Source organism: Balaenoptera physalus, assembly GCF_965194825.1.
Source record: "Balaenoptera physalus genome assembly, chromosome: 2".
In the NCBI taxonomy this organism is placed as follows: domain Eukaryota; kingdom Metazoa; phylum Chordata; class Mammalia; order Artiodactyla; family Balaenopteridae; genus Balaenoptera; species Balaenoptera physalus.
Window position 1 is genome coordinate 812896 of NC_138883.1, and position 22066 is coordinate 834961.

General features: G+C 60.4%; 1 protein-coding gene across 5 annotated transcripts in view; it reads right to left on the bottom strand.

The window, feature by feature from the left end:
- Positions 1 to 15151, bottom strand: part of PACS2 (phosphofurin acidic cluster sorting protein 2) — a 62916-nt gene extending 47765 nt beyond the window's left edge. For 2 of the 5 annotated variants that reach the window (XM_082450818.1, XM_082450817.1), the window contains exon 1: positions 14925 to 15148. In XM_082450818.1, the coding sequence (XP_082306944.1) occupies positions 14925 to 15043 (119 nt within the window). In that variant the 5' untranslated portion in view covers positions 15044 to 15148. Of the gene's footprint in view, positions 1 to 14924 lie in introns of all 5 variants that reach the window. The other 3 variants (XM_082450820.1, XM_082450819.1, XM_082450821.1) reach the window with 2 other exon arrangements.
- Between the last annotated feature and the right edge of the window lie 6915 nt (positions 15152 to 22066).

Here is a 22066-nt window from a genome sequence, read left to right on the forward strand (position 1 = left end):
CAAGGGCTGAGAGAGACCACGCTAGCCTCGCCCCAGCCCGGCCCGTCCAGGCGCGTCCCCAGGCCACACCAGCAAGGAGCCAGAGCCTTCCCTCTGGGGACCCCGAGTCCCCAGGCTCCCAGCCCAGTGACAGGCGCCCACGAGGGCTGGCGGAGCGGGGCCCACGGCGACGGGGGAGCACCTGGGTCGCGTGCACTGACAAGCAGAGCCGCCGCGGGACACCGTGACGGGGCAGCCTCTGGTGGCCCCGCAGTGGGCAGGCTCACGGAAGGGAGAGAGCACGCCCTGCTGGGTGTGGAGCGTGGCCGTCTCGGGGAGTTTGGTGGCTCCAGGTTGTCAGACAACAGGGGGTCGAGAGAGCCAGAGCAGTCAGGGCGGGCGAGGTGGGACAGGCGCCTCTGGTGTCTTACAGCAGGTGGTCTACAAGGACCCGACAAGCTCCGGGTCCCAGGCTGTGGGCACGCTCCACTGCAGGCCCACTGCCCACAGGCACCGGGTCTGGGGAGGGCATGGAGGGCAGCAGCTACAGGCACCCTGGAAGCGTCTGTGAGGGGAGCAGAGTGTGTCCTGCCCCAGGTGCCCCTGAAAACACTGGGGGCACAGTGGGGGCTACAGGCTATTGTTTCCCCCAAATCCGTATGTTGAAGCCCTAAGCCCCAATGTGATGCTATCAGGAGGAGGGACTTCTGGGAGGTGATGAGGTCAGGAGGATGGAGCCCTCGTGAATGGGGTTAGTGCCCTTGTAAAAGGGACCCCAGGGAGCTCCCTCACCCCTTCCCCCAGTGAGGACACAGGGAGACACCATCTATGAACCAGGACGCAGCCCCCACCAGACACCGGACCTGCTGGCACCGAGACCTTGGACTTCCAGCCCTCGGAACTGTGAGAACTAAGTGCTGTTTAAGCTGCACGCCTGTGGCACTTTGCTACCCACCTGAGCTGACAGTAGGGACGGGGCTCGACTAGGACTGAACTTCTCACTTAGGAATCAAGACCCGCTCCTTGGCAGGGGGTCACAGGGGCTGCTGTTCAGCAGGAGACTGAGCCCTCAGCACCCGCGCCCAGGGGCTGGAGTCCCCAAGAGGAGCCCTGGACACTGGACCAAGACCTCCACTTGCGCCTCCTCCAGTTTGTGCCGCGTGGCTCCCTGCAGAGATGCCTCCCCCGGGAAGCCTGGGAGGCCCTGGGGGCCGAGCAATCCCACCATCTGAGGGCCAGGTGCAGTGCCCACCGGGCTTCACCACGGCCAGGAAAGGGTCGGCACGGCCAGGGCTTCTGTTCAGGGGCTCCTGTGTGCCCTGGGGGGCTGCCCGCGTGGCCCAACCACGGAGCTGAGGGTGGCCCCTCATGGTCAGAGCTGGCACTGGACGCTGCCGGGCGCGGCTCTCGCCAGGAAGGGCAACTGGAGACAGAGGAGGGGAAGCAGGACATCCGACCAGACCCCAGATGAGAATTCCTCCAAAACGAGCTGGGCAGACACTGAGTCCCAAGGAGGATGAAGTAATAATGTGATAATAAACACACCCAGACATGCCAAATCCAAAGAAAAACACTTCCTAGCAACGAGAGAACACACGCCGCCCACAGGGGAACCACCGGCAGGCTTACCGCAAACTCCTCAAAACCACTAGAGAGGCCAGGGGACAGAGCCCCAGCGGCCCCTCCGTGCCCAGGGTGCGAGGACCGAGCGGGCGCCTGGCCGGAGCGGAAGGCGTGAGGAGGCTGACCCCCTCGTGAGGAGGAGTCTGGAACCGGGGGGCCGGGAGAGGGGTGCAGAGGGAGGGAGGGATGCTGGTTTCCCGTCAATGCTGGGAATTCTCACTTTTCAAGCACACGATAAAGGAACTTGAAAACAGATTTCCTGGAGAAGGTAATAAACAAAACTCAATCAATCTTCACCAATTTCCAAGGAATAAGTGACCAAAAATAGCAGAGGAAGAGCGAAACAAAGGAAGAATGATGACAGAAACGAGGGCCAGGCTGACGTCACGGACCGGGCGGGCACGTGGCACCAGACGGGGCATCAAGCAGGATCCGGTGAAGGCGCCAGAGGTGATAAAAGGGCTAGTCACCAGGAAGCTGAACCACGCGGCCCTGCCCCCCATCACCAGGAAAGGGAGGAACGCTGCGGGTCCCAGCTGGGGGGCTGGCCGGGCAAGTCACAGAGGCCCGCGCAGGACGCGCCCCAGCTGGAACGGATGCCCCAGCCAGCGGAATCCCGGGAACCCCACGTCCCTCCTCCTCCCACGGACACAGCCTGCAGGCACCCACCCCACCGGGGCCTCGTCCTGTCTCCAGGAGGCCCCACGCTCGGACCTCCTCTCGGACCGCCGCCCATCTTCCGGCCCACGTCCTCTAGCGCTGGACCCACTGTGGGTCACCCCAGGCCAGCCCCCAGCCTAGCACCCCATCTCCCTCCCTCTGGTCCCTCCTGGGGCACCCAGTTCACCAATATTCTGCACCCGAGACGCTGGACACAGCCCCGGAGAACCCCTGGCACCACCTGGCCACCCAGGTCCGCGACACGGACGTCCGGCCCCCAACCTTCCTGGGCCCCCCGTCCCTGGACCAACACCTCCCACCGCCCCCCTCCCCCCCACCTCGCTCCACTGCTCGCTCTGCTGGGAAACGGGGGTGACCTGAGGAGAGCTGCTGCTCACAGCAGCCAACACACGGCCATTCCTCCTGGTACCCCCCATCCCGGCACACCCCCCCGAGCCCCCCCAGCTGCTGCTGCTACGCCCTCTCCAGAGCAGGCTCCAGACCGGGTCCATGCTCACCGCACACCTCAATTCCAGCAGCTGGCCCTCCTGGAAACGCTGGGTCTTGGGCCCTGGCTGTCTGGGACGCTCTATCCTCCGACCTCCGTGTGCCCCGGAGCCCCAGGTCCCTCTCCTCAGCCACACCACTGCCCTCCGTCTGGGCAGGCGCTGGCCACACCAGGGCTGTCACCGGGCGAGGGGCAGGGTCACACTGAGGTCGGGCCAGCGATCAGACACACCAGCCCCCCAGGCTCGGCCACTTCCCACCACGGGCACAGCGGCCACCCCTGGGGGCCCCCGCTTCCCCGGTGGGAAGCCACCACTGCGTCTGCTCAGGTGGGTCCTGCCTCATGGCCTGTCCTCCACAGAGGGGCCCCGAGACCCCAAGACACAAGGGGGCGGGGTTGGTGCCGGCTGGAGCCTCCCCCCACCGGGTGCGGGTGCGGACGCAGGGGTTCACCCCGAGTTCCCCCTTCCAACAGCAGAGGTCCCGGCCCCGCTCGGTGGAGCCCAAGGTCTCCTCCCTGAGACAGGCGCCAGGTGCACCTGCTCTGCGGTAACGCAGCCGCCGTGGACCCACAGGCTTGCTCTCAGTGAGGGCGTACTGGGCCCCGCCAGTCCCCAGGGGACGCTGCAGGGGTCCCTGCTGTGCCCACACAGAGGGCCGCCTGGACCGCGCCCAGCCATCGCGAGAAGCCCGCTGAGTGGTTACAGGTTCTGAGGAGACCAGAAGGCTCCCGCCACTCGGCCCGCCCCACACTGGTGCCCCCAGGGGACGCTCAGGCCCCCAGGCCCCTGACGCACTGCACCACAGAGGCCGAGCCTGGGGGTCCAAGCACCCTAGACTCCCCCAGAGCTCCTGGAGGCCCGGGGTCCCCTCCTCAGCCAGGTCCGGTCCCCAGGACGTCCAGGTGCCAGGAAGCAAATCTCGAACGTCGATGGAAACGCCAAGTCAGGCACACAGGCACGAGAGGCGAGGAGAGGGTCTGGTCGGGGCCATGCGGGGAGGGGCTGCAGCCCGCCAGCCATGCCCAGGGCCCCTACAAACCACAGGCGCGACTCCCCGGAGGCCTCTGCCCATCACCTGGCTCCACGGCCTTCTCCTTCACAAACCCAGCGCACAGCAGCGCCACGGCCGCCCGCCTGGGGAAGGGGGAGCAGGTCAGCCTTGAGAGGCCTCCTGGGGGCGGCCCACAGCCGGCTGAGCTAGCTCGGGAGGAAACAGCTGTGTAACATCCTGGCTTCACCTGAGTTAACTCAACTCACAGCAGGGGGAGGAAATTAAACTAGAGCCCCGGACATCTGTAATGCTCTATTGCTATGAGTTTCCGAATTTCCCTCCCGCAAGGCTCTGGGTCCGGGTGAACCTGACACCCTTTCTCTCTAGATCAATAACATGCAAAAATGGGGCTGCCAGGCTGCATGTCTCCCTGAGAAAGACTCTCACCTTCACTCTCCTCTTACAGGGAATTGGAAAGACCCCGAGTAGGAGGGGATTCCCGAGGAACTCTCTTCTAAACGGTCTGACCACACGCGGCTTCTTTTTATTCCTAACACAAACAGCCTAACTAGAAATCCCGTTTATCCTGTTGCCTACTGTGCCCTCCTTTAAAGGAGCTGGTTTTCAGCAGGAAGGCGCTGGGCTGGGGCCTACGCAGCCGCCCTCTCTTGCCCCACGGCCCGTGCACACTGCCCCAGAAACCTTCTCTGCACAAGGACGGCAGCGCTGGGCGCCTATCTTGGGTACAGAGCACGTGCAGGATGGGATGCCCCAGCTTTCCAGCGAGCGTCCCCAAGCAGCTGGTGTAGCAGCTGCCCCCTCCCCGAGGCCTCTGCGGTGGCGGCGGGATGGAATGTCGGCCTGTCCGCTGAGCCAGGCCCGAGGCTCTGGGGGAGGGCGGCGTTTCTACCAGGCGCTGTCCCCTTTTCTCCGGGAGGCAGATGTGAAAGGGGACAGAGGTGTGGAGTTCTCTCCGCGGGTCAGGAGAGGCCTGGCTCAGCGTCCTGGCCGCACAGGACCTCCCTACAGACTCCCTCCTCCCGCTGGGGAGGTGGGGGGTTCCCCGTCTGTGCCGCACTTCTCTCCTAGAACGACCTTCACCATCGCCCCAAAGCTGGCATGACACCGAGACTGTGGGTGACCCCAGCACGGCCCCAGGGGCTCAGGTGCAGTGGTCCTACCCCCGACCCCGTTTCTAATAAACAAACGTCTGAAGCCTTCGATGACCTGCCAGAGCCAAGCCCACAGGCGGGTGTTGGCGAGCTGCGGCTGGGGGGTGGGGTGGGGGGAGGCATCAAACCCCCCCGCCGCCCAAACCCTGACGGTCAAGGTCCCGTGTCCTCTGCGGGGACCTGCAGCGGGGCACCCCCATCAGCTCTGCCTCGGCCGCTTTGGCACAAACCCAGGACAACAGCCTGCGGGGCAAGCACAGGGCCGTGCTCACAGCGCGACCAGCCGAGGGCCCGAGGGGCGAGTGGCTGGTGGGGGAGCCGGGTCCCTGTGCCACTCGGCATCTGTGTACAGCCCACCACCCGCCTGACCCCAGGGGCGGTCCTCCGGTGGCCCTGATGGGCCCAGACGTGTGCCTCTCCTGCGGCCTCAGGTCGTTGCCGCCGGACCCTCGGCCTGTCCCATGCCCCCTCCTCTGGAAAGCCCTCATTCTGAGTGGGGCCCACGCCCACCCCCCAGCTGGCAGCTCAGTCTCGCCCCATTCTCACTCCTCTCCGGGGGCGGGCGCCCGGCGCTGCATCAACAAGCACAGTGTTTGGAAACATGCTCGACACGGAGCTCACCTCCAGCCAGAGCCGGGCCGGCCAGGGGCACGCAGTTCGTGGTGTGGTGACTGTCACTCTCCATTAACTTGCCAAAGTGTGACAACCCTTAAGTCACACTGCAACCAGTTAAAGCAGAAAGTCCGGAGCCCGAGCGGGAATCAGCAAGAGACAGCGCGTTCCTGGGGGTGGGTGGGGGCAAGCACAGCGGGGGCACAGCCGGGGGGGACCCCGTAGGGACCCTGACCGAGAGCTGGCAGCAGTGTCCTGGCCGTGGGCTCGGTCACAGGAGCCCAGAACCAAGGACAGGTCTTTGCAGCCAAAGCTCACCCTGCCCTCACTGCCCAGCGCATCCAGCCTGGGCGGGCAGGGCGGGAGGGCCCTGGGCCACCGCAGAGCGTGGAATGGCCACTCCCTCCCATGACCCGCCACGGGGCGCCTCCGGTGGCTGTACCCAGCCGGCCCCTTGGCGGAGCTCAGGGAAGGAACCGAGGGGGCGCCCAGGGCAGCACCCACCAGGACACTCGCCCCAGCACGACACCTGTCTCAGGCACTTTCGGGCTCCTTGGAGATGCACTGTGTCCGCTCCCGGACAACAGGGACCAGCCCAGTCACGACACCCCCGAGCAGGGGGGAGCCCCCCACCCGGGTTCAGAAGCAGGGATGCGGGTGCTGGTTGCCGGGGGCCCCAGTGTGGTGACACTGTCCTCTGAGGCCTGAGGACACCTGCCCAGAGCCAGCCCTCACACGGCGGCACCTGAGGCCCCACATGCAAACTGTGCCGAAAGGCTCATCCCATCCTCTCTGCATCTAAAAGTCGGAAGATCCTGACTGGCCGTGGTCCGATAAAAGATGACACACCATCACTGCCGCGAGGTCGGCTGCAGGGCTTGAAAACGAGGCTCCAGTTAAGGGAAAGGTGCCAGTGTCCCAGCTGCCAAGGGTCCAAGGCTCCCCACTAAGGGTCTCCCCGTAGCAGCGTCACCACTGCCCCAGTGGGGACGCAGGCCCTACAGAGTAAAGTGGGCAAGGATGAGGGAGCCCAGCGCCAACTGAAGAAGCACGCGGCCCGTGCAGGTGACGCAGGGCAGAGGCGGTCAGAACCCAGGCCGCCAAAGGCCACAGCCACGTCTGAGCAGAGGGCAGTGCCTCTGAGGGCCAAATGCCCGCCAACAGGGTTCCACCTTCAAGGGGGCAGAGACGCCCAAGCCCACGCTGCTCTCCTCGGGCCTCACAGTGTGTGTAGGGCTGCACGTCCTGGCGGCGGGGGAGGAGGGGGGAATCGCCCCACGGACAGTGGAAACGGAGCCAGCTGATGGCCAGGACGGGAGACAGGAGAGGTGCTTCCCTTCCTGCCAAGGGCAAGACCCGGTGTGTCTGCCCAAGGAGAAGAGGCCAGGCCAGGCTCCTTGTGACGCCTCCCAGCCGCCACCCTCCGTCCTGACCACTGGGGGGCGGTGGTCCTCACTGCTGGTGGACCTGAGCCCCCTGTGCAGACCCTGCTTGCCCCGGTCCCTCCCCATCCCTCCCCATCCTCTCCTGCCATGGGGACAAAGGTGCCCCGGGGCCAGGCCACCAGGAGCGTCCCTTCTCAGAACGGCAGCTGGATGCCGCCCAGGACCAGGGGGGCGGCGTGGTCTGGCCGGGGAGATGAGGAAAGGCCGGTGGGGGCAGCAGGGCCCGGCGGGCTGCCGTGCGTCTGGCAGGAAGAAGGGCAGCTGCGCCCATTCCGCGGCATGTCCCACCAGCCTGTGGTTCCAGACGCCCCCCCCCGCAGGGCCCACTCTGGCCCATCCATGCAGAAGACCGCAGACCTCGGCCTTGACCTCCAATGGGGAGAACTACCAGGCCGGCAGAGCTGGGCGCTGCGTGCCCACTGCTGCCGAGAAGGGGCTCCTGGAGAGCACGCGCGTCTCACCCTGTAAAGCACAGAGCACAGGGCGCCGCCTTCCTCCCGAGGCGGGCGGGGGCCGTGCAGGCTGGAGACACTCAGGAGTAGAAAGTGCTTTACTAGAAATTCTGTTCTTCAGGACAGGGGTGTCCCCACCATGCATCACAGCCCCCTGCAGAGTCCTGCTTGGCTGAGGACACATCCGTGACAACGCACCTCCAGGGCGGGAGGAAACTCAGCTTCCACATACACTCACAGGCTATTTTTAGGGCTACTTTCAGGGCCACCGTCTAACAACCCACAAGAGCAGCCAGGCGCAGGCGGCTGGGGGAGGCAGCAGCGCCCACACTCACCGCCCAGCGCATCCTGGAGCCCAAAATACCCAGCACCAGCGGGAATGACAACTGCGAGCCAGTTCCCACCGAGACCGGAAGCTGAGGGGCCCGGTCTGGCGTGTCCGATGAGACCCGGTCGTACTGGCGGGAGGACACGCCGGACGGGTGGGGCCCGGGTGTAACAGCAGCAGCACCAGGCCGCTCAGCGTCAGGAGCGCCCCCCATCCTGCCGTTCCCTGCCCGCCGGCCCCTGAGCACCCGGCTCTGTGACGGGTCACTCTGGCCACACCAAGTGACGCTCGGGCTCCTGAAGGACCCTGAAGGTCCACCCGTGACGCCTCCACGTGGCCGTCACAGGGGCAGAGACTCCCGTCATTCCTCCTGACTGCACAGCTACTCTCTGGAACAGTCCCCCAGCCCCACCCACCTGCTCCCAGACGCCCTTCCTCATCCGACCCTCCTGGGGTGGGATGCTGGGCATGCTGGGGAGAGGGGGAGGGGAGCTTGTTTTGGAGCCCAGATCCCGGGAAGAGAGGAACAGGCAGCGGGGCGACTGAGGGGCCCCACCTGGTTGATGGGTCACTAAGCATCACATGAGAGGACACCTGCCCCACGTGGCCACTTCCTTCCGCATAAAAGCCAACTCGGGAAGACGGCACGTTTACAGCACTGCGCCCACGGAGGGCTACTGCCTACCTCGATACCTGCCGGAGGAGCAGGCCACCGCCCAGGTGTGCGCCAGGGCCGGGCACTGCCCGGCACAGGGCTATCGGGGGCGCTGAACGGAGCCGCGCTGACTGCAGCAAGGGGCCAGGCCTCCCCCAGAGATGCCCAGCCCGCAGGCCTGGATAGCTGAGGTCAGATGCCTCAGTCTCTCCCTCAACATGGCTCTCATTGCTCGGAAGCTGCCGAGCCCCGAGCCCACTCTCAACCCCCCGTGCTGCCCTCCCCGCCCCGCCTCCCCCCACCCACATGCCCAACCAGAGCTCAGCCTCCAACTAAACTCACACCCCCCAACAGATTGGTGAATTCCCCAGACCTCCAAACGAAGCCCAGGGTCCTGAACACGGCATCCTGTTTTGTAGTGAGAGTTTTGAGATTAATCAAGTATTAACAATATGAAGTAATAATAACCTCATCTGGGCTAAAAAAGAAGACAGTTAAAATACTCTAAACAAAAGCATGTAAACGTGAAAGTGTTGGGTCAGAATAATGTGCTCTAAGGTCCCGGTGTTGTTCAGGAAGAGAATTTACAATTAACTTTAAAATATAACAGCAAGTATGCAATTTACCATTTATATGGTAACCAGTGAAGAAGTAGTGACAAGTTTCAAACTAATAGAAAGGGAAATAGAGTAAGAAAAAAACGCAAAATAAGGTATGACAGAAAAGAGAAACAAATGTAGAAAATGTAGGACAATAATAAGCACAAAAATAAAATGGTAGACATGAACCCAAATATCAGTAATTTAGATAAAGGACAACAGACTGAATGTCCTAGTTAAAAAATAAAGATTGTCAGATTGAATGAAAACGAAATCTAGATTGTGCCAAACAACCAAAGATACATGTAACCTGTAAAGATACAGGAAAGTTTAAAGAAACAAGGTGAGCAAAGATATGACAGGCAAATATACCCAAAAGAAAGCTCAGAGAGCTACACTGTTACCAAACCTTTGCTCTGATGAAAAGCACCGTCAGGTCAGGAGCGAGACAGGCTGAACAGTACAAACACCGGGAGGGATTGTGATTTCTAAACAGGACGTACCTAATGACAGAATTCCAAGAGAAACAGACAAAACCAAGCGTGACCTAAAGGGACAGGTATCAAACATGACACTGCCAAGTGCCAAACACATGACCCTTTTCAGGACAGACAGAACGTGTATGAACACTGACTTCAAACAGGGCCACAGAGTAAGTTCCAAAGCGTCGTAAGGACCTGGTGTCATACTGACCACCCTCTGTGACAACAACATAACTAAGTTAGAAATGAATAATGGAAAAAAAGAGAAGAAATGAATTCGGCAGTGGAAAAGTAACTAAGGAAAAAAACCATACGTTTGGATATTAAGAGACTTTGAAATATCCCATCGTGCCAAAGAGAGAATAATGGAAATTTTTAAAAAGATTTTTAAACTGAAAGATTTTATATATAAAAGCTTGTGAAACGCAGCCAAAGCATTACTTATTTTGTATTTATGAAATCTTATGTGAAAGGAAAGGAGGAAAAATGAGCTATTTATTTTAAGAAATTAGAGCATCCAAAAAATTAATTAATTAATTAATTAATTTATTTATTTAAAAAAGGGCTTCCCTGGTGGTGCAGTGGTTGGGAGTCTGCCTGCCAGTGCAGGGGACACGGGTTCGAGCCCTGGTCTGGGAGGACCCCACATGCCGCGGAGTGACTGGGCCCGTTAGCCACAACTGCTTAGCCTGCGCGTCTGGAGCCTGTGCTCCGCAACAAGAGAGGCCGCGACGGTGAGAGGCCCGCACACCACGATGAAGAGTGGCCCCCGCTTGCCACAACTAGAGAAAGCCCTCGCACAGAAACGAGGACCCAACACAGCCAAGAACAAATTAATTTATTTATTTAAAAAAAAACAAAAAAAAGAATCTGCCTGCCAATGCAGGGGACACGGGTTCAAGCCCTGGTCCGGGAAGATCCTACATGCCGCGGAGCAACTAAGCCCGTGCGCCACAGCTACTGAGTCTGTGCTCTAGAGCCCGAGAGCCACAACTACTGAGCTCACGTGCCACAACTACTGAAGCCCGCGTGCCTAGAGCCCAAGCTCCACAACAAGAGAAACCACCGCAATGAGAAGCCCACGCACCACAACGAAGAGTGGCCCCCGCTCGCCGCAACTAGAGAAAGCCCTTGCACAGCAACGAACACCTAACGCAGCCAATAAATAAATAAATAAATCAGAACAGGAGCATAAAAATAAAGAGCATAAGTGGAAAGAAATAAAGATACGAATATTCATTTTTTTAAAAAAATGATGAACCCTTGGTGAGACAGATCAGAGTGTGGATGTCCACGTGCAGAAATAGTCACCACCAGGAATGAAAAGGGGACGGCTCTAAAGGTCCTGCAGACATTAAAAAAAAAAGAATATTAGGAACAACTTTTTGCCAAAAACTTGAAAATCTGGACGAAATGGACAAATTCCCAGAAAACTATATATCCGAAACTAACTTAAAGTGGGGGTGTGTGTGTCCTACAATCATTAAAGAAATTGACCCAGGAGTCACACTTGCCCCAAAGCAACTTCAAGCTCAGGTATTGTACTGGTGATTTCTCCCACACATTCAAGGAACAAACAATTCCTGTTTCACACAAACAATACCATGCAACAGCTCATTCTGCAGGATATCTTGGCACCAAAATCTGATAAGGGCAGTAGATGAGCAGGAGATTACAGACCCTAGACAGAGGTGCAAAAGTCCTAAGCAAAATCTTAATTTCAGTCTACCCACGTACAGGAAGGGGAACATGGCATGACCACGCTGGTATTTTTCCAAGAGCGAACGGTTAGCTTAATGCTAGAAAATCCATTGATGTAATTTACCACATCAGTCGTTAAAGGAGAAGGACCACGTCAGGCTCTTGCTTATACCCAACACCCACGCACAACAAGTGCAGAGTGAGACCCCAAGGAGAAACTATCGTGCAGCCACCAGAATGGCTGGAATTGAAAAGATGGTAACACAGAACGGCTGGCAGCCTTGGAAGGTGGTGCCACCACTCCGGAAAGCCGGCAGTGTCTTCATAGTTGACACACCCCCGCCTCCCCTGCGACCAGCCATCCTGAAGAGAAGAGCGAACGCAGCCCAAGCCCTGACCCTGGATGGTCACAGTGGCTCTGAACACATCAGCCCCAAAGGAAATGACCCCAACACCCACCGGCAGGAGAAAGTTCAAACCACGTGCGGATGCCACCAACGTGGAGAGGGAGCCGCGGGGCTGCCGTGGGCAATGCCCGGGGCACCTGGCCGGTGGGGGAGCCTGGCCCCGAGCGCTCGACACTCATCTGCGGGGTGACAGAGACGTCCCCATCCTGCGGGCTGTGGTGGACCCCGGCACGCGGCTGCCAAAGCTCACACTTCCAGCTGAAGGCCCTTCTGCGAGTGTGAGCTCATCCTCCGTGGCCGGCAGAGGACGCCAACAGGAGGATGTGGAGGAATGTGAATGCGCAGTAAGCCTGTGGAACGACGTCCGACTCCGTGAAATTAATTCATAAACCTCAACAGGAAGGAAAATTAAGGGGCAAGTGCAAGGGTCCAAAATGCCCCAGACCCCGCTAAAGCTGACGGGGAAGGAGGCTGCTTTGGGAATCCCAGCAGAGGGGCAGGGATAGGAAGACGCCAGGGCCGGGGGTCACTGGGGAGGGGTGCTGTCCGCTCCCTCGAGGAAATCCACGAAACCGAGCCTGCCTCTGTCACAGCCCCGTGGGCCTGGCACCAGCTCCTGGGAAGAGCAGAGAGCTCTCCCACCACCACCAGGAAGGAAAGACCACAAGACAAGACCAAGGACAACGCCGGGTGCACCTCAGGAGTCAGCAAAGACCTCGAAAAGACAGCCAAGAAGCGTGCATCATCAGAGGAGGGTGGTTTCAACACATTGCCGAAAAAGGATTACCAGTCCCTAAAAAGCTGCTGAGACTCAAGTAGGGGGGAAAAAAAAGGAGAAAAAAATTGGCAAAAGAAATGAACAGGAATTTCGCTGATGAGGAAGTACAAATGGCCTACATCAGTAATCAGAGAAATTCAAATTAAAACCACAATACCATTTCACACCCACCAGATTGGCAACAACTGAAAGTCAGGCAGTGCTGGCAAGAAGGCAGAGCAAAAAAAAAAAACAAAAAAACAAAAAAAAAAAGAAGGCAGAGCAGTGGGGACGCCGGGGTGCGGGGTGGGGGCCAGAGCTGGCATCACCGCTCCGGGAAGGCTCCTGGTGGTGACGCCGAGCACACGCCCCCCAAACCCTACTGCCGGCGGCAGAGGGCCAGTGCGAGAATGCCCGCCCACAGGGGTGCATTCGTAACTGGCCCAAACCTGTGGACAGCCACAGGTCCCCGCACAAAGCAGAGACACGTGCTGCTGTCTTACAGGGAACACCACGCCGCAGGCACAGCCATCAGCTCGACGCCGCTCAGAAACTTAGAGACCGGGCAAGAGGAGACGCGCACACGGACAGAGAGTGGGATCCCTTCTACATCAAGTCTCCGAGCGAGCGGAACGAAGAACAGCCTATCCAAGGAGGCCTGCTCCGGGGTACAAGCGGGGGACCCGCAGCACCTTGCGGGGACGGCCGCGCCGGGGCGGGGCTGTTCTGTGCGTCCGACCCCTGAGCTCTGCGCCTGCCCACCCCGACGGCTGCTCAGCCCCACGCCTACAGAGCAACCCGCCAGGCCCCGCCCCGCGCCGTGGACCGCCCCCGCCCCGCGCCGTGGACCGCCCCCACCCCGCACCTAGCGCTGCACAGCCCCGCCCCCGCCCTCCCCACACGCCCACCCGAGGGGGCGTCCTACACCAGCTCCGCGAGGGCCCGACTGGGCCCCTCGACCACGCAGCCCCTGCCCACCTGCCACCTCCCTCACCTCCCCCTGGTCAAAACTTTGGTGGTCTTTCGGGGCACCCCAGGAAGCTGCTGAAGAGGTGCAGGAAGGGGGGCAAGCATGCCCTCAGGGAGCGCCGTGGGGAGGCAGCCAGCGCGGGGGTGGGGGGTGACGATGCAGGGGTGACAGACAGGAGAAGCATGGTGGGGAGGGTCCAGGATGACCCTTGGGTGCGACGCCCGACACTGGGCCAAATGCCAAGACGGGAAGTTGGAGAGGGTGGGAGGCCAGGCCTGGGAAGGTGCCCCTGGGACTTTGCAGACAAGAGGCAAGCAGGTGGGTCTCCCGCCGACACCACACCCTCCCAAGGTCCCACACAGGTCTGGGAGCACCCATCCTTCCCACTCGGCACAGACAAGGCCCTGAGCCGCCGGCCTCGTGCTTGGGAGGGCAACCCTGGCACCCGGCACCCTCTGCGTCCCCAACACCTGGCTCGCACACCCGTTGAAGGAGCCGTGGCAGAGCGCACCCCCCTCGGTACACACTGGCCACTTCCTCTGGTCCCGCCAGGGGATCTCCCCAGGGAGAGCTTTTCCCTTCCGCCCCCCTGCAGCCCTTGTGGCCTGGTGTCCATTCCAGAACCAGGCCCTGGTGTGAGTTTGTCTCTCTTCCCCCTCAGCCTGGGAGCTTCCTCAGCAGGGACCACTGAATCAGGAAGAAACCCGCAGAGCTTCAAGCTGGCAGGAGGAGCAGGGAAGCGACAGGCCTGAGTAGAGTCGGGATGGCCATGGCGCTGTCCTGTGGGTGAGCCTCGTCCAGCTGTACCGCTGGGGACAGGGCACTTCCCCCCAAGTGGAAAGGGCAGCGTCCTTTGCGATGGCAAAATTAACAGTATGATGTAAGGAGCAGTGTTTATGTACAAGGAAGTCCCTAAATTACACAGCATAGTGCAAACAGGCAAGGGGCAGATACCTCCCCCCGCCAGCAGGACAGAGGGGGTAGGGCCAGACCCTCAAAAGGACGAAGGATGAAGGAATAAAACTGTGGTCCCAGGTCCCAGATCTGTATGTCCTCTGGACACTGCGTGCCCTGAGTGACTCCCAGGCCACTCAGGCTTGACAGTGTGGCTGGACGCGAAAGGAAATCTATGGTACCCGGTGGAGAGAGGAGACACCCTGAGTCAACTCCACCGTCACCGCAATGGTAGGCAGGTGCAACGATGCCGGTTGGGAGCCAACCAGGTAGGCGCCTCGGAGAGCCTCGGGGGACCGCGGGGCCTGAGAAACCCAGCGCCACTTCCTCCGCTGCACGGGACCAGGACCTCAGGGACCATCCACGCATCAGGGGTTGTCTGCACGAAAGGCGCGTGCCCGAGGTGGGGCGAAAAGGCGACGGCCCGGGGTGTGGGTCCCGAGTGGGGATCCCGGAGTGAACGGTTCCGGGTGGACTGTCCCGGGTGGGGGCCCCGGGTGCAGGTCCGGGGTGGCCAGTCCCGCGTGCAGGCCCCGGGTGGGGACCCAGGCGCGAGGTCCCCTGTGGCCGGTCTCGGGTGGCCGGCAGGTGCGCGCGGGAACAAAGCGGCAGGCGGGCGGCGGCGTACCTGGGCACGCAGCTGGGGCTGGAGCCGTCCACCTCCCAGGTGGCGAACAGGTTCATGGGCACCGGCGTGTTGAGCGCGGCGGGCGCGCCGGCCAGGCCCAGGCGGCCCCGCTCGGCCATGGCGCCGGCCCCGCCGCTCCCTCGGCGGCCTGGGCTGCGGCCGGGCCGCGGACGCGCGGCGGGCGGGCGGGCGGGCCGGGCGCGCGGAGGGCGGCGGCGCGGTCACATGGCTGCAGGGCGGTGGGGACAGCCGGGCGGGCGTCGGACAAGCCCGCGGGCGGCGACCAGGCTGCGGCCGCCCCGCCCCGCCCCTCCCGCGCGCGCCCCCCCACCGCGCTCCCCCTCCCCCGACCGCGCCGCCGCCTCCGATTGGCTGGGCGGGCGCGCGCTCGCTGCTTTGGGCCCAATGACGGCCCGCGGAGGGCTCACCGGAAGTGAGATTAAGCGCCCCCCTCGAGCCGGCGCCCCAGGAGGCGCCCCAGCCCGCGGCCCGCGGCCCGCGGGAGCGCGCGTCCGCGCCTGCGCACAGGCCCCGCCCAGAGCGCCGCGCCCCGCCCCCCGGGAGAGGCAGGGAGGGGCCAGAGAGACCTCAGGGTCCGCCTGTGGCCCTGTGCCCCGCGAGCCCCCCAGGAGCACTTATTGTCCCCCTGTATCTCCCGGGCCTCTGCGCGTCCCCGACCCCCCAGTCCTACGCCTCCTCAGAATCTCCCCGCGCCCCCGCGCACTCCGCGTGTCCCCCGGCGCCCTCCAGTCCCATGCCGGCCCCGGGTCCTCCGCACCGACTCCTAGACCACCGGACCCCCGCGCCTCTCGTGTCCCCCGGAGACTTGCCCACCCTGCGAACTCTCTTTGTCCCCCCACCGTCTCCTTGTACCCTCCCCCCGCGCCGACTCCCTTGGCGGATCGCCCGGGTGGGGCGTGAAGTAGGAGGACCAGGGTCGCGGGTGGCACAGACCCATCAGCCCCCCCCAAGGAGTTCCTCCCTGCGGGCGCACTGGGGCTCCACACAGGCTCAGTGTGCAGATTGGTCCTCCATAAATCCCCTCTGGAGTGTCCTCTTTCTGCCTGAGCCTCCTTATTATCCAGCAATGCCCTTTCTGCGGTTTTTACACATGACAATGGAGAACAAATGTCTGGGGGCAGGGGTGGCTCCTGGCCATGGGGCTCACAGTGAACTTGGGGATCCAGGCAAGTAGGAGGCAATGACCAGAGCTACCCATTGGGCCCATGGGGCAGGGAAGGTCAGAAAAGGCCCTAGAAAAGAACAACTAGTTTTGGGGGCCCAAGGAGGGGTCCCCTCCCCCCATCCTTTTGGCGGTGGTTCTGATCAGTCACCAGATCCTGCTGCTGAGATTTAGGAAAAGCTTTTCTGGCATCTCTTCTGTTTATTTGTAGCCACAGTATTCACAGTTGCTTTTCTCTCTAGTTGCTGTCTGTGTCTTGTTGTCTACTGAAAGAAGCCCAGCCCAAGCAAACGGACTTTCTTCCCTCACCCTTGGGGTTTACCATCCAGCGCCCCGTTAGCTCTTTCTCCTGCAGAGGACCCCATGCTGGCTCCCTCCTTTGTAAGAGCTCAGCCTCCAGCTCTGACTCCCTATCTGGAGCTGCAAACAGCTGTGGCTGCTTAAAGCCAGGGTGGCATTTTGGAGAGAACAAGAGAATCTGTGTTTCCCACATGTTCCTGCGCCTTTGGGGTGGTACAGCTGAAAGCCACGCGGGGCTGTCTGTCCTCGGCCAGCTGACTGGGTATTGTCTTACATCGCTGCTCCTGCCATGCAGAGTGCCTGTGGGTCTCATACCTCTGAGATGGGGGGAGGGAGATGTCCGGAGAACGGGCACCAGCCCCCTGTGAGTACAGGGGCCCAGTGACCTCGGCGTTTGGCGTGCCGCAGTGCCGGACGGAGAGAGGTGCGGTGGCGTCAGATGAATGGGCCACCTGACACTTTGTGTCTGTGTGTGCTGGGATCTCACCCAGGAGAGGAGTATACCTGGGGGTCAAGTGAGGAGATGTGGGGTGACTAAGCCGTACACAAGGGGGCTTGACACCAGCTGCCTGTACCGTGGAGCTGTGCCCCTCCTTGGTACCAGGGACCACTGTGAACCCTTCATGGACTGGACAGCCCTGTTCCATCCCCAATTCACAGATGAGGAAACTGAGGCACCCAAGGGTATGCAGCCCCTAAGGGGAGGGGCCCGGGTGTGGGCTCACGCAGTCTGGTCCAGAGCTGTCCCGATAAGCACGACAGTGGAAATGCTTAAATCTTTCTGCAAGGCAGGGAGGCAGAGACTGGAAACAGGCTGTGTGCTCTGTACCTGTGACTCTGTTTTTATTTGTTCCTTTTTTAAGGTAGGACCATGTGGACACCACAATGTTGGTGGTGCTGAGATGGAGTGGACAGGTATCACTCTGTGATCAGTCACCTTTTTGGCCAGAACCTCTTCCATGCATTGCAACCCTCCGTGTTTGAAAATGACTCTGCACTGTGTGTCCCAGGATGAGTGCCCTGAAAGCTGGGAGAATGCCCCTCCAAATGGTACAGGGTGACACATACTCCCCCCCGACCCCGCAAATGTTTGGAGGACATCTGTTCTTTCTGATGGCTGTTTCTTTAGAACAGGAACTTGGTTAAAGAGGACCCTCTCTGGACAACTGGTGTGGCACGGTTGGGGATGAAGCTGGAGGAGAGGGTTTGTCTGGAGCACTGAGGTCCCTGGAGGGCACCCTGAAATCCTTTGCTGAGGACCTGATAGTGCGCCACCTGCCTGCCAAGTTTTTCAAACGCATTAAGGCCTCGGCTTTCCAAACGGGGCGGTAGGACTGCCGCTGTGTTGAAGCCCCCCGACTCCCGGAAGACGGGACGAGGTGGAGGCTGGCGGCTCCTTCCCTGCGATCCCACCCATCGTCGCTGGGGGGCTGTGCGCCTTCAATTCCGGGCTCTCGCTTTTCTACTGGGGCGCTCTGGACCTCCGGCTCTTTGGAAACTCATTCGTCTGTTCAGCCCGAGTTAAATCCCCCCAGGCGTGAGAGGCGATGCAGCACCAGGCAGGGCGGCCCCTGACGGCAAGAAGCTCCCCTCCGGGCGCGGACACCGCGGGGCTCCCTCCGGCAGGAGCCTCGGTGCGCGTCTTCCCGCGCCTGCAGCGCAGCGGGCTGGGGCGCGCCAAGTCGGGGGAGGCTGGTGTGCTCCTCCGCCCTGTGGCCTTTGGAGCGGCTCCAGCCGGTCAGGTGAGTGGCCCAGGCCTCCTGCAGGACGCAGACACCGCTCAGCTGGGTGGTTCCAGCCTGCTCCAGCCCGCAGCTCGGCGGCATCTTCTCTTGCTAGGGCGGTGCCGGGGGAGAGGCGCAGGCGCGGAGCGAGACTCTGGCCGGCCCACGCTCCTGGCAGAAACCCCTGGATGTGACCTATGTCCCATCCACTCCTGTGGGTGGAAGATGTGGTGTGGCTGAGGCACCATCACTGAAGTAGGGATGGGAACTCTTCACAGGAGCCCCAGCAGATGACAAGCAGTGGCCCGGGAGGCAGTCCTCTTACAGGGGAAGAACAGCTGTGACCTCCCAGGGCAGGGCAGGTGTGCTGGGAATGCTGTGAGCGGAAGTCTGTGTCTGAGATGCTCCGGGAAGCTGCAACAGGATTGCGGGCATCTGGCACCAGAGCCGCAGGGGTGGGTGGGCTCAGCTTGAGGGCGGCATCAACGCTCCTTCTGTTGATACTCAACATAGGGTTAGAGATTCAGACACTTAGGATGCCTGCCTGTCTTATTCATCTGTCCACCCCGGCTGAGCTTCGTAAGCCAGGATGGCATCCAGCATCTGTCTCCCTGGGATGCCCTCTAAGTGGCTGGCTCAGGTGCCCCACTGATCCCTACCGTTGACTGACTGCGAAAGAAGCTAGAAATTCCATCGGGAGCTGCCCAGTGGGAACGTCCCAGGTGACCCTTACAGAGCTGAGTGGAAAGGTTCAGACATTTGTTCATTTCATAAATGATAATCAGGCTAGTGTCCAACCCTAGGAACACAGGAAAGAAAAAGCAGAACCTGGTTCTCACCCCCGTGGAGCGTACATTCTCCCGGAGAGAGGATATGAACAGGTCAACCAACACACAAAAACATTGTACTTTCCAATAACGGGTGTTGGGACTGAGAGAGCGTGGGCAGGGAGGTGACGTGGGGCTGAGGACGGAAGGACAGTGAGGTGCCAGTTGGGGGGAGGGCAGTGCCGGCCTGGGAGCTCCCTAGAATGCTGTCTGCTGGGCTCAGGCTCTGGAGGGCTGGAGCGTCCCCAAGAGTTTAGGGCGGGCCTGCCCTCAGCCGGCTGAGTGTTACTGAACAACAGAGAACAGAGACTGAGGACCACGGGCAAAGGCACAGTGGGGTGTTTACAGAGGGGCCAACGGCACGTCACCCAGTGCGCTGGGGGCACAGAACAGAGTACGGGGAAAGGAACCACAAGCCAACCATCTGGAGAGGTCTGCACAGGGGCACATCTTGGCAGCCTTTTTCTATGCATACCCATACTTTTTTAAAAAATCTGGGTGGAAGTACAAATACTGTATTTTTTTTTCACCTAACAGCGCACTATGAGCATTTTGCTGTATCCTTAAATGTTTTTCTAGAGTGTGGTTTTCAACGGCCTTTTGGTATTCTGTGATGTGGATATGGTACAATCTGTTTACCCAGATGTCCATTTGCGGGCATTTAGACCAACATCATATATGAGGTAAAGCGTTAGTGGCATCCCATTAAAATGGTCAATTAGTCTTTAAGACGTTAGTAAGGGCTAATGTTTTAGTGGGAGGAAGGAAGAGGTTACACTGTCATTATGAATAGAATTTGGTTATATCCTGAGAAAATGCAAGAGAAGAACCTGGAAGAGTGCTGTAACTAAGCAGAAGTGAGACTGTTACAGGTTGTAAGATACAAAGGGACGGTCCACCCCTGAAACAGCAAACAATAAAACAAAATACCTCTCGTGGCAGAGAGAGCTAGTTGGCCCCAACATCTGTTCTCTCTCTTCCAGAGGGACGGAGCTCTTGATGTGGGGCTGGACACAGGAGGAGAGATCCCCTCTTCCAGCCTTGGGAGCGTACAGCTGGGTTGTAAAGGCACATTTGCCTGTGCGGCCAGCGACGCCGTGTGAGGAGTCTCTGCGAGGGGCCTCATCAAGTGCTCCGCACAAGCGGACGGGCCCCAAATGGTCAGTGCAGGGGGCTCGTAGGTAATTTTGTGTTGACCCGATGGCCACAGGTGCCCAGATTACGCACTGTTTCTGGGTGTGTGTGAGGGTGTTACTGGATGAGGTCAGCACTTGGACAGGTGGACCAGTAACACAGGTGACCCCCCCCCCCAGTGCAGGTGACCCTCCCGTACAGGTGGGCCTCATCCATCCGCTGAGGGTCTGAATAGAACAGAAGGTGGAGGAAGGAGGGATTTGCCCTTTTGCACCTGCCTCACCATCGAGCTGGTCCCGTCTCATCTCCTGTCCTCAGATGGGAGGGATGCCATCGGCTCCCCAGGTTCTCAGGCCCTCGGACTTGGGATGAATCACACCACCTGCTCCCTGGGTCCCCAGCCTGCGGACGGCAGCTCGTGGGACCCCTCAGCCTCCGTGACCGCGTGAGCCGACTCCTCATAATAAAGCTCCCTGTCGGGGTACGTCCTATTCGTCTGTGTCCCTGGAGAACCCTTAGTACTACAAGGAGCTTGAAAAACTGCTGCTAACGTTCAACTGGAAGAATAAACAAGTGGTCGTACCCGTGAGATGGGGTGACTGCGGTACCCCGTCTTCTCACTTGTGAGACGGGGTGACTATAGTGCCCACGCTGCCTTGTCGTGGGGTCAGCCACAGGGGTGGGTGTAAACGTGCAGAGCTGCTGCCCGGAAGGCCCCGGAGAAATGGGCAGTGTTGTGATCGTCACTGCTACCACGCTTCGGAGGAGGAAGGAGAGGTGTCCTAACCAGCTGTCTCATGAGATGACAGGGACCAAAACCATGCCTGCCACTGCAAGAATCCAAGAGGTGATCAGTAGCACAGAACAGGTAAGAGGAAGGCTCTTCTCAAGGCTGCTTGCCAGAAAATCAGGTGTGAGCCTCCCTCGTGCAAAACACCTACGCGAAACCCAGGTGGACGACACAGTTAAGCGTCAAATACGGCAAAGCCACCTCTGGACTTGAGGGGACTTTCTGAGCACAGAAACACTCTACGAAGTCACGGGCTGATAGCCGGCGGTGTCTGGGTACCTGGAGATGCCCACTGTCTCCGAAGCCAAAAATCCACCGCCAGCAAAGTTAAAAGGGAGAAAGGGGCTTCCCTGGTGGCGCAGTGGTTGAGAATCTGCCTGCCAATGCAGGGGACACGGGTTCGAGCCCTGGTCCGGGAAGATCCCACATGCCACGGAGCGACTAGGCCCGTGAGCCACAATTACTGAGCCTGCACGTCTGGAGCCTGTGCTCCACAACAAGAGAGGCCACGATAGTGAGAGGCCTGCGCACCACAATGAAGAGTGGCCCCCGCTTGCCACAACTAGAGAAAGCCCTCGCACAGAAACGAAGACCCAACACAGCCATAAATTAATTAATTAATTAATTTAAAAAAAAAAAAAGGGAGAAGGATGTCTGGAATGTATGTCGTAGGCCAAGGGTGGTAACCTGGTTACCTAATGACCACCTACAAATGGATAGGAGCGATGCAGACAGGGAAAGGGCATTCCAGAAGACCGGTAGACGGAGGTGGGTTGGCCGGCAGTCATGGGAATCGAATTCCCACGTACAGAGACACCCGTTTTGCCCTGAGAGTTTGAGGATCTAACACTGGGATCCCTGCGTTGGCGCTGGCAGGGAACGGGTGCCGGAGCACCGGAGGGGCTGAATCAGGCCCCCTCTGGGGGAACCAGAGGAGGAGGTGTCAGGAGCACAGGACCCCGCAGGTGGCACTGCCCTGCAGCCACACTGCGGGAGGTTCCTGAGGTCACCTCTGACCTGTGGGAGCCGCGTAGGCCCGGGGCCGGGCCAGCGGGGCTTCTCAGAGTGAAGCCTGGAATCAAGTCCAGGGTCGCAGAGCCGGGGGAGGTCAGGCCGGCCACCGCACAGCCACCCCTTGGAGCATACAGCTGTGCGCAATGGTAGGTTAGGACACGCCTAAAAAA